Source organism: Silene latifolia, chromosome 10, assembly GCF_048544455.1.
Source record: "Silene latifolia isolate original U9 population chromosome 10, ASM4854445v1, whole genome shotgun sequence".
NCBI classification, from domain to species: Eukaryota; Viridiplantae; Streptophyta; class Magnoliopsida; order Caryophyllales; family Caryophyllaceae; genus Silene; species Silene latifolia.
Window position 1 is genome coordinate 150893770 of NC_133535.1, and position 12647 is coordinate 150906416.

General features: G+C 35.9%; 1 protein-coding gene and 1 long non-coding RNA gene across 2 annotated transcripts; both read right to left on the bottom strand.

The window, feature by feature from the left end:
- Positions 1 to 2297: 2297 nt before the first annotated feature.
- On the bottom strand, positions 2298 to 6512 carry LOC141606383 (uncharacterized). Its single transcript, XM_074425487.1, has 5 exons — positions 6077 to 6512; positions 5937 to 5986; positions 4941 to 5293; positions 4452 to 4809; positions 2298 to 2599 (listed from the first exon to the last, which is right to left on the bottom strand). Exons 2-4 carry the CDS (start codon positions 5960 to 5962, stop codon positions 4784 to 4786), a joined length of 405 nt encoding a protein of 134 aa, XP_074281588.1. The 5' UTR covers positions 5963 to 5986; positions 6077 to 6512; the 3' UTR covers positions 2298 to 2599; positions 4452 to 4783.
- Positions 6513 to 6628: 116 nt separating this feature from the next.
- LOC141609347 (uncharacterized) lies at positions 6629 to 7687 on the bottom strand. The gene is made up of 3 exons (XR_012527369.1): positions 7344 to 7687; positions 6837 to 6903; positions 6629 to 6695 (listed from the first exon to the last, which is right to left on the bottom strand). It is a non-coding gene; the product is annotated as an uncharacterized LOC141609347 (long non-coding RNA).
- Positions 7688 to 12647: the final 4960 nt, after the last annotated feature.

Genomic DNA, 12647 nt, shown 5'->3' on the forward strand with positions numbered 1-12647 from the left:
CACATAAAAACTTTGTGAGTAAAAAATCGAGAATATACACAAGTGACAAACTTTCTTGATGCCATGATCACTTCAGTTATACCAGATAATTTTTTTATATGTCAATAAGAACAAATAAGAAATCATAATAAATGTGTATAAGGTTATCGAGTACATTAAAAATTTAAAACAATAAAAAAATATTTAAAGCTTGACATATTGTGAGGGTCACGAACACGCTGAAAAAATAATTTCAATCTCAAAATATTAGTTTATATGGATATTAATAATGAAATGCAATTATTTTATATTAATATTTTAAAGCAGGCCCATGAATTTTCACGGGTTTAAACCCAGTATTATATTAAAGCAATAACCGCTCACCCGTTTCATTGTCACGTGTCACAACTCCTTCAAACGCCATATGTCATTCCCTATTTAAAAAAAATAGATGTAAAATCCGCATTCACATTAACATGAAAGAATTTTGTTGAAATATTTTTAATTTTTTTAGGAGATATTGTTGAAATATTTTGGTAGAATATTTCAACAAAATTCTTTTATGTTATTTTTGGTAGAATATTTCAACAAAACTATTGGCGTTATGCTAAAAAGTAGAATAATGTTGAATCACGCTCTATGTTAATTGCAATTTTACGAGTAGCTAATAAGCGTAATTACTGGCTTAAAAATGAGGGAATTACGTAAATTAACAAACAAATAGAAAAATGAGGAAACAATCCAACTAAAATTATATTGTTTCCCTAATATTGCAGTTCATAGACTATACATCTAAGGTAGTACCTCTTATTGTTTATTTTGTGAGTTTTATTTTAAAGTTGTTGAGTTCTGCTTTAGTATAAAGTTTTTGAGCACACATTTACTAAAACATTACACTAAAAAAATATAATACTCAAAAACTATATTTATAAATGGTAATATGCTCAGAAAAAATGTGTATATGCTCAAAAATTACAAGGTCTGAGCTACTAACTCAGATACGTAATCCTTTTTTTTCCTAAAATTGCCTTTTTTATTCCTTATTTGCCTTTTTTATTCCTTATTTAATGGTGGGGTTTGCTCAAACTATACACTATTCATGATATTTAATTAGAAAAATGAGGAAACAATATCTTTGAATATTATGTGGCTGAAAATCCGAAATCACGTAAATTGACAACATTAGAAATTAATTATGATTGACTCAATCCTCCAATATCCTTATCCTCATTAATTTTTTTTAAAGGAGGGTTTGAACGTGAGGAGGGAATGCATAGAGCTTAAGTGTGTGTTTGGCCTAATTTGTAAAAGTGTTTTTGGACTCAAAAATATTTTTTGGCCAAACACATCATTTTCTAAAACTTAAACAAAAAATTATCAAAAGCTAAAAATCCATATTTTTGCTCATAGAAATAGAAGCAGCAATTTGTTGCTTCTGCTTTTGAAAAACACTTTTGAAAAATTAAGCTTGATAAACAAAAACTCATTTTTGAAAATCGAGGCCAAACATGCTCTAAAGAACCTACTTTAGCTTTTAATATGTATCGTTTAAATAGTCATCTTCTATATTGTTATTCAATTAAGTAGAGCTTAATTAGTGTGTGTTTGGTCTCACTTTTTAAAATGTTTTTGGACTTAAAAACACTTTTTGGCCAAACACATAATATATTTAAAAGTTAAAAATAATTTCTCAAATACCATTTTTTTGCCCATAAAAATAGAATTAGCAATTTGGTGTTTCTGATTCTTGAAAAATACTTAAAAAAAATTAAGCTTTAGAAACAAAAAATTATTTTTAACAATTTAGACCAAACATGCTCTTAATGTTCTAAAATTGCTTTTTATCCGATTTCATTGTCATAGTCCCATCCCATCGTACTTATTTGAATGAATTTTGAGGAGATGAAAAAATGTACTCCTTAAGAGCTAAGATTTGAAAAGGTAATGGAAGCAAGGGTGGGGCGTTTCCTAAGTCGCAAATATTTATGTAAAGCGAATTTACACAATTTTTTTGTAAAACGAGATGTTTTAGTAATTACTTTTACTCATTAATAGGGTTTTGTGTAGATCCGTTTTAGTGTAAAACCTCCTTACACAATATTAAGTCACTTTTTTATTAAAGTAATGCAATTTTTATAACAACTAGTTGTTGCTCCGCGCCCTACCGGGCGCGGAACCCCAATTTGGTTATTTGTTTATAGAACGTTGTTGTGAGGCATCAAAATTAAAACGATAATTCCGTTTCACCTCGGTGTAAACGATGGTAGAACATAGTAATTATTATACTACATGTAAGACAAGCGCGTAAAAGAAAGACATTTATGTAAAATACTTTAAGCCCGGCTTTTGAATAAACATAAATTGAAAACACATGGCCAGTAAAGGAGACTTGCTTCCTCTAAAAAATAAAGTACATTGCGCGAACCAGAGTACATGATATGCTTAAAAAGTTACTCTTTGAGTTCTTATGGTAGGTGATTACAACCGTTTGAGACTTGAGTGCAGAGCGCACATGGAGAGACGAACAACAGTGTAGGTGCGTACGGCCATAAGCATTTGGACTTCGTGCCTGGCTTCATGGGGAAGCCGAGCATAGTTGATCGACAAGCTGTAAACTCTCCTGCATTACCACCAGAAAAATATCAGATCTAACAGAAGATAGAAACATTACATCAATGCCTTTAAAATATCAGATATGAAGCTTTAAATGGACCTGGGTTTCGCAAATGGATATGAAGCATTTTTTATCTTTTCAGGTACGTGTAACCGAAATCGCATAAATATTTCCCAAGAAAATGGCAATAGTATAAGGCTTCAAATGGACTCGAATGGTCCCCCTCCCTCCCTCTATCTAACCAGTGTCATACTCTTTATCCATGTTGATATATTTAGTGTGACAAAGGATAACATCAAAACTCCCTCTCACCTGATACAAAACCAAATAGAAATAAGAGACACAAGCAATAAGGATAGGACTATCTTGTTAAATTATTTAGCTGTATCAAGATGTTCAGATGAATGACATCCTATACACCAACTTACTACCATTAAAGTATTAAACTCATCGGTTAATATTTCCCTTGCGCCAGCTTAATAAGTGAAACTCTGACTAAATATATAAACTTAAAAGACATGTTATAAGCCTACCTAACACTGTCTATAAATCTAATAATTAGTCAGCCGAGTATAGACATGGGCATCAACAACATGACACTCACACTCTTTAAAAAAAGAATCTGAAATTTTGATGAACAAATTGAACCACCCATATCAAAGTAAACAAAACTCAGTTCACAATCCCATCAAGTACTACCAGCCTTTCAATTGCTCAACAATGCAAAGGAACCATTTCAGAGTCTAAGAATAACAAAGAACGATAAATTATAGTAACATAGTTAGATGGTCCTAATGCACAATATTTCTGGAAAGCGTCAATAAATAAAGGAGAGCCAGAGCAAACAAGTAGTTTGAAATTCCGCAACAAGTTTCACATGGTTGGGGAAAGAGAGCAAAGAGTGCATCAAAACCAAACAGACCTCAAAACCTGAGAGGCAGCTAATGGGTTAAACTGTTAAACTGAGGAGCAGTGGGGCCATGTTCAAGATTCTCATACCTCACAAATGATCTCTCAGAAAGCAGAACAACTCCATCATGTCCATGAAATAACCTGAACGCCGTGTCAAAATTGAGCCAGCTTAAAAAATCGGACCTTAAGCTCCACCTACCTACGCAAACATAATTCGTCAGACATGAGAATTTGTGATCTTACCCCTAGTCCAAATGTCCAATAATAGACAGTTCAAACTTGAAAAAGTCTTATGAATCAGAATGTTGTTGTGATCTTTCTTCATAAATCCTCTATCTTTCCGAATTAAAGATAACACAAAAGTGTGAAAAAAAATAGTCATTTTTGGAGCCATGAATACAAAATTCCTTCATGTCCAACCTTCTGATCAACTCAAATTCCCATGTAAGTTCCTTAATCACTTCTAATTTAATACCGTCCATCTCGCGCTTGAATTGTTAGTAGTAAGTTTAATAGAGTTGCACATAAATTGGCCCATGCTTCCCCGTCGTCTCAATTATTAACAAAATGAGTGAAACAAGTTAGCACTATGTAAGAAGCAAGCTGCATCGGAGTATTATACTCCCTCCATCCCGGTCATTTGTTGTCCTTTGGTTTTGGCACAAAGACCAAGGAAAGGGGGAGAGGGCCAATTACTAAATGACAAATGGAATAAATTGAGTGTGAATGGAGCAAATTACTCATCAAATTCATTCTTAAAATAGAAAGGACAACATATGACTAAGACACCCAAAATGGAAAAGGACAACAAATGACTGGGACAGAGTGAGTACAAAGGAAGCAACAAAATGAGTGAAACAATTTAAGTTAGATCAATGTCAAAATAAGAAGAAACATTTTAAAGGCGAAATCATTCCAGCAGATTTCTCGAAAAGACATGACTTACATGTAGAGAAAAGTCCAGCGAAGATGCGAAGGAAAAATTTGTTGGCTCGTCGATACTCCTTAAAAAGGGGCATTGATGAAAATCATGGTCATCTGAAAGTGACTCTCCCGCTAGTTCTCTGAAGCAATAATCCATGTGCCCAGAAAAAACTGGTAAAAATGGAAAGAAAGCTCGGGTCAACATTTATATGACGCGGGGAACAAGATACCGGATTAGGAAAATATAACCAATCATTCAAAGCCTCAATTAGTTACATTCTATGTTTCCAGGGGTCTATGATGCTGCTCCTTCAGCAAAAAAAACACTTTTTAACAGTTTTTGATAACTGTCTCTCACTTTGACAGGATATGACGACGGGCTGCAAATTAAAACCAGAGTGAATAAGCATTAGAACAGGAAACAAAAACAATACTCATTTCTGAATAGGAAGATATTCATCACTAAATGTAAATATGGTAATTAGAATCATATGGGGAAAGGATAACTTACCAGTTGTGATGCATGTGTCATGACCAGGGAAAGCAGGAGGCAGCCAAAATGATACTGCTTTGTTGTGTTGTATTGAGAATGGATGTGATTCCTCTACACGTGCATTAATGTCAATTGCAGCTTCCCCATCCTCTGCAGATATGTATGGAGAAGAGAATGCAACAGTTTCACCGTGCTCATCACCTGGTAATCCATCAATCTCAATTTGGGTTGCATGTTCATCAGAGTGAGGTTGGTTTAAAGCATTTCCTGAGAAACTACTGGCTTCATCATTTATCTCAGAGTTGGCCGGCAATGGATAACATTCATCCTTGTGACCTTGTCTCCAATCAACAATTTGGCACTTGCCAGAACTGAAATTTTAAACATAATGCGAAACAAAAATGTTAATGTTTATCTTATAAGCTTAAACTTCCCTCTTCCTTTTTCTTTTCAGAGGAAAACGATTGTAAAGCTAAAACTGATCGAGTGAGCACGCAGGAAAGATAATACTGATTTTATTGACAGGGCCAGCACATAAATATAACACTCTAAAAGTCGAGCATTAATAAGAACCGAAACAAATCATGTGGAAAAAAACTGAAGACACGGTCTATAATACAGACGCAGGCTGTAGTCTTCCTGAAACACCCAAACTATCCCCACGCTACTTTCTAAAGCGACGGTCAACTATATATATTGCAGGCAAAAGAAGCATAAACTAAACACAAAATTTCAGTAAACCCCACTCCCACTTCAAACAAACACCAACGGAAGAATAACAACCACTCGCCCAAAATAAGTACAAATCCAATCCAAGGAAACCCTCGAATAATAACAGACTCGAGATAAACCCAAACATATCACGCAACCAACATCTCTTTAAAACCCACATAATTCTCGACACGCCACCCGAACAAACTCAAGAACTAAGCTAAAAAAGCCCTAAAACACAACAGTAGAAGTAGCAAAGAGCCTAGGACCACATTCAGCAACCAAGGGACATGTAAACGATACCTATGCAGGAGAAATTGAATGACCATATCTACAATCCTGTTTGAATAAACCTGAGACGAAACGAAAAAGTAGTCAAATGATTGATTTAAAACCCTGTAACATATCACAAGACATATCACAACTTAAATAGAGAGCCTCACCTCTAGAGTAAGAGGTGATCACCCGTGAGCCATGACATCTGCACCGCCTTTGAATCCATCATTCAAAACGATTATTGTAACTATAAAAAAAATCCTTTAATGGGAGAATTAAACACTTAAACAACACCTCATAATTATGAAACGAATAGATACGGTACCTGGGTATTGCAACAACCAGCAGGATCGGCTCGGCAATCCTGGCCGATTGACAAAAACAAAACGGGTAACCCCAAATCGCATTGTAACTGCAACAGTAACCAGATGTAAACGCAAGCCGAGGAAGGTGATGTAAAGGAAATAAGGGAGCAAACAAAAAGGTTCAGATACAGTGACAGACGAACAAACTAAAGAATCACATTCAGCGACGGGCTAACACAGATAGCCAAGGGTCCGAATCCACCACAGGTGATCAGGCGCTTAAAGCTCGAGCGCCATGAGTACCTATAGACACAATAACAGATTATGACGATCACTGCACAACAGTTTAAGACGCATGTGCTGTAAGAAGAATCAAAGCATAACCAGAATCAATAAAAGCTAACATACCATTCAAAATCAATGTCCTTTCGGTGATACCTGCAATCCCCCAAAACCAAACGGCAACCATATTTCTCAATACCTAAAATCACCAAAAACACAATTCAATTAAAACGCAAATCAAAACAGTCAGTTAACTTACTACCAATGGAAAGCTGAATCAACAAGAACACAACAATAGATAAGGGAAGCCTAAAACGAAGACATTGATACAAATACTTACGTACTGACATGTTTTTTTGCTGAAAATCTAACATACCATTCAAAATCAATCACCGGCCAATGGAAGGCTGAATCACCAAAAACACAATTCAATTAAATAAGCATATAACCTAGTAAAGAAACATACAAACATAACAGTACTACAGTGAAACCCTCACCAATTAAAATTTAGGCAATCTAATTCCTACCCCGAGAAATAACAAAATAATAAACAATAAGAACGAGCTAAAAGCTGTAATGTAAGAACAAAATATAAGATCAATACTCACATTGGAATACACACCAAAAATCACTCAAAGTGGTAGTTATTATAAAAAAACAAGATAAGGGAAGCCTAAAAGAAAGACACCGACACCAAACAAACCCCTATAATTCAACAGGACACCAACATAATATAAGGGCAAAAAAAACCCGGAAAATGATGATCAAATTGAAAGTGCTAAACAAAAAGAACTCATAAAACAAAGTCAACAATAATGAACAACGAGGAGCAGAAAGTTGATGTAACCTTAAAGCGTTGTCATCGGCATCATCTGGGGTTGTCCCGCCGTCGTCTACTCACCATCAGCACGGTCATCGTCATCACGCCATTGTCATTGTTGTGTGATGATATCGAAGGGGAACAAAACACTGAGATGGAGCTATGGAGTAAAAGAATTGAGGAGGGTTTATTTTTAGAGGGAGATGGATGAAAATAAGCGGATCTTGGACGTGATGACCTAAATTTGTGGATGAGAGTATATAGCAGAGATGGAAGGTGGAGATTAAGTGTGGAAATCTAACGGCAGAGGGGGGTTTTGGGAGGTACTATTCATTGCTACAGTGCAATGAAGTTCCCACGTTTATAAGAGTAAGGATTTCAACAAACATTTTTTATACGATATTTGATTTAAGTAATGCAATTTTTCTATAAAATAGTTGCAGTTAGTCTCGAATTGTTAATTAGTTGTCTTTCTTTATGTAAAGTTTTATAATTTCATAATATGTATTAGATCATGAGTAATAGATAATATAGAATTATCAAAAAAATCAATTTAGATACTTGGTATTATTTCCAATTTATATAAGTTAGAGTGACTTTAAAAAATTATCCATAACATTATGACTTTGAAAGGTAATGAGAAAATAAAGTGTTAGCCAAAAAAAATTCTTTAACCATTTTAATTTTATTGTTTAATCTCTCATTTTGAATTATCTTAAATTAACTGTGTTGCATGACAAAATGATTTAAAATGCTGGGAGGCAAGCGAATGAATGTACGGTGTTGATGGCGGGAGATCGTGATAGGCGTGGGTTCGCGATGGGTGGGTAATCAATGAGGATCCTCTGTCCCATTTTTATGTCCCATCTCATATCACATGCTCTCCCTTTTTTGACACATAAACATAAAAATCACATATATGGTATATTTATTATTTCGTATGTTGATGTGTCAAGCAAAGAGTAGTATGAGAGAGGAGATGGGGACATCATATGGAACAAAGGATCCTCATTAGTGGGTAATGATGGGATGGATAGTTGCATAAGGTTACGGAGAAGGGTTAGGTGTCACCCATGGGGTTGGGCGGGAATCGAGTTATGTTGGAGGTACGGTAGGGGATAGTGGAGGTAAGAAGGGGTAGGATAGTTGGAGGATGTAGGATATGTATTGCAAGGTGGTGGTTAATTTTGGGGGATTGCTGCTGAGATAGGGGTTGAGATGGTAACGAAAAAGTTCGAGGGATAATATGATAAAAGAAACCCAACAATGGATAAAATTAAATATATATTGTGTAATAAACAGATTTTAAAACTACAATAATTTTAAGTTCACTTTTTAGATTTCACCTTTTATACGTAAAAAAGTTGAGGAAAAAAAAGTAGAGTAATTTGAATAAAATTAAACAACATAAACTTATCAAAAGTATACGAATAGACAAAGTAAAATTTTCTAAAATTTAGTTATTTACTAAATCCAAAAATAATTAAGTTTTTACTTTCAATAAAAATTTTTGTTACCACCCGTGCAGTGCACGGGTTCCAAACTAGTGTTGAGATATTGTCGTATAAGATATCTTGGGATTGCTAAGACTAGAGTACAAGATATTTAGATTATCTAGTTTCCTTAAGTCGAGGTCTCGGGTTCCTAATACCTCGATTGTATTCTGATTTGGTGTATGAATTTGTGTTGCTGATTTGCTTTTGTGTTTGCAGTACTTGTGTGAAAACTTGGTTAGGAAAGCAGAAGAGAGTATCTGTGATGAGGAGTTAACTCATCCTTATTGGATGCTTCAATTGGAAAGTTTCGATGTGGTGTACGCGTGGGGTGTTCCACTTACAAACGGGAATTTGGCGGTTTTACCCGAGGAATGTCGAACCCTCCTCAGAAATGCACTTAAGTTATTGGGATATTAGGCCCATTAAGGCCGCCTATTGTCTAGGGTTAGGGTTTAACCTAGTAGGGTTTATTATATATATGCACTTGTATTGAATCAGAATTATCAATCAATAATACAATTATCTTTATGCAATCCTTTCCCCTCATATCGTCTTAATATGGTATCAGAGCCTCACGCTCTTGAGGCCTAAAATCGATATTCCGCTGCCCTGCCGGAGAGACTAATGAATTATGGTGCCCTCCGGCGGGATTTTCTAGGAATCCGATTTAAAAAAAAATATATATATACGTTGATCAACCCGAAAGATTCACGGCGGAAGAGATAAACATAATCCAAAACTTCGTCTGACCATTGTGAAGGGTTTGTTTGTTTGCATATTTGTGTACATGGTGTGCACATATGCCGATAACATTAGCATTAAAGATTTCCCTTTGATGATAAAATGGGTTTGACTTTCATTTTTTGCAATTTCCTTTTATTAAAAAAATAAATAAGTCTTTTAATGATGTGTTTTCTCCTTTATCGAGAATTGCTCTAAAAGAAAATTTTCGATTTTGATCTAGGTGGTACAAAAGAAAAAAAAAACTGGCGGGTTACGCAAAAAAATTGTCTGGCGAGACCAATACGCATTGAAAAAACTGGCGAGTTACGCACTGAAAAAAACTGGCGAGTTACGCAATGAAAATTGTCTGGCGAGTCCTATACGCATTGAAAATTGTCTGGCGAGTCCTATACGCACCCCTTACCACCTTGTGAAGATGAGAAGTTTCTTGAAGAAAGATCGAGATGAAGTGATGAAGACTTTTTTTTATTGATTATGATTTTTTTTTTGTAATTCTCCAATCGTAAAGTTCGTACAATGTACTGCCATTACGATTGCGGGAGGGTATTGGGATATTAGGCCCATTAAGGCCGCCTATTGTCTAGGGTTAGGGTTTAACCTAGTAGGGTTTATTATATATATGCACTTGTATTGAATCAGAATTATCAATCAATAATACAATTATCTTTATGCAATCCTTTCCCCTCATATCGTCTTAATATAAGTTCAAGTTTCAGTGGTTCGTGACTTCGTCAAATAAGTGAGAACCGAGCTATATCGAAACATGACGGGATTTGGTGAACCCTACCTCCGACATTGTAGAGTTTCCCGTGGAACGGTACTAATTATTATGTGGATTTATATATTTTTAGAATATGTATGAAATGCGAAGATTAAATGTCGAATATGTAACAATGGATATATATACTTTTCAGTTTTCTCTAACCCACAGCAATTCCCGGATAGTTACTACTGTTAAAACCAGCTTTGTATGACAAACCTCTAATCATATCGTGACGGAATACAGCAGAAATTGTACTCACCAATGCTTTTGCGGATCCTGACACTGAACTGCTAAAGATCGGAGAAGAGTTAATGCAACTTGCCACAAGGATTAGCCTTTTGGTTGAAGACAGCATCGACCAGATCTACAGAACAAAATAATGTCAGCTAGCAAGTGTATCCACAAATTTACCTCAACAACAGTGATACCAAAAAAGAACGACTAATGTTTGAAAGACGGAGCTCAAACATTCAAAATGTTGGTACACTCGGTAGCATTCAGGTATACCCTTCAAACCGGGTTGCCACATAGATGCAAGTTTACTTTTAAATAAAGCAATGAATAAAGGGTATCTAAATTAATCAACATCATTCAAATACAGCATTAAAAACACAAAAGCACATTTTTGATGATTTCGGAGCATTGCATTATTGATATCATAAACCTTCCTAAATGGCAGTTTATCAAACAAATGGTGGGCAAGATCCAACAAGCGAAAACATTACACCATACCTAAATCTCAGGGCATTACAGTCCCTGAAAGAAAAAGACAGCTGAGCATTAAGCTTCTCTCCTTTATTTCCCAACTGGTCTTTCAACAGCACGAGTTTTATTTAAAGAGCGGTGTATGTTATAATTGATGAGTGTGGTTCACGGGTTGTGCAAAGGAAGCTTCATCCTATCAGAAGGAGCAGACGGTGCAGCATCATCAGAACTGGCTTTACTACCACGGCAATTCCCACATCCCAAATGGCTAACCAGCTTACACACACCATCTTTCATCAATTTGAAGGGCTTGTAAAGAAGGGGCCAAAAAAAGACGACAACAATCAAAGCCCCTACAAATGCTACTGCACACAAGAAAATCACGACAAATCCAGCCCATCTAACCTTAGGAGCCATAATTGCATACACCCCGGTCATAAATGCCACAGTTGTACCTAACAAGGAGAGCTGAAGGAAGAACACGCAAAAATCGATCAAAGTAGTAGCTTTGGGATGGGCCTCCCAAATCATTGCGCCGATCACCATGAACAACACCACCATAGAGCTACACATTGCTAGAGTGTTTGAAATTGAGAACACGAGAAATGCTGCTTTTGTTCCTAGTGTGGCTGTCCCATTAGTGTTGTCCACACCGCCTGGAACAGTGAACCCCGCTGCAAAGGTGATTGTGGCTAATAGAGCCGCTACCACGGAGAGTGTGTTGTTCATGTCTTTCAGTGATGTTCTCCGTTGTAGATATTTGAACTTGAAAATTTTGAGGCTTGGGTCCAGCCTTATATCATGGCACATCTCAACCTGCAATACGTTTATTTGGAAGCAATCAACTCCATATGTTCCCAACAGTTACAGGTGAAGTGAAGTGGCTTTACTAATACCTCTGAGGTTCTTCATCTTCTGCAACCTATCTGGAATTTCCAACAAATTCCTGTACAGCTCAAACCAGTATCCATTGGCAGATTTAATAATACAGTGTTCTTCGATCATATCAAAGGCTGTTTTACCATTCTTGCTCTTAATGTCAAATTTTATGCCTTTAGTCTCCAGTAATGCAACAGTTAGTCTTTCATCTTTCAGTTCTATTGCTCGGTGCAAAGGCGTATATCCATTGACGTCAACTCTATTTTTCAATTCCTGCGTCATGAACGGACTTGCTAACAAATGTTTATACAGCTTAAAGAAAGCATCATCGCCACACTTGGCCTCAAGCAAATCCAATGCTGTTTTATCATTAAGATCTGGAATGTCGAGTTTTATGCCCTTAGTGTTTATGAGTGCTTTTGCTAATTCATGGTCATCGCGTGCTATGGCTCGTTGCAGAGTCGTAGCTTTATTCTTGTCACCCCGATTCTTCAATTCCTGCGTCATAACTGGTTTTTCTAGGAACTCTTTGTACTGCTTAAAAAAACTCAAGATTGGGTTTGCACTTTGGGATGTCGAGCGTTATCCCCTTATTTTCTAGCAATGCCTTTGTTACTTGTTAGACCAAAGTTCATCCGTGAAATTGCTGTCAAGTTCATTCTTCAGCTTCTGCATCACTGGATTCGCCAACAATTTCTTATACTACTCATATTGTTCGATGTTTTGACAAAGCTTGAGTTGCAT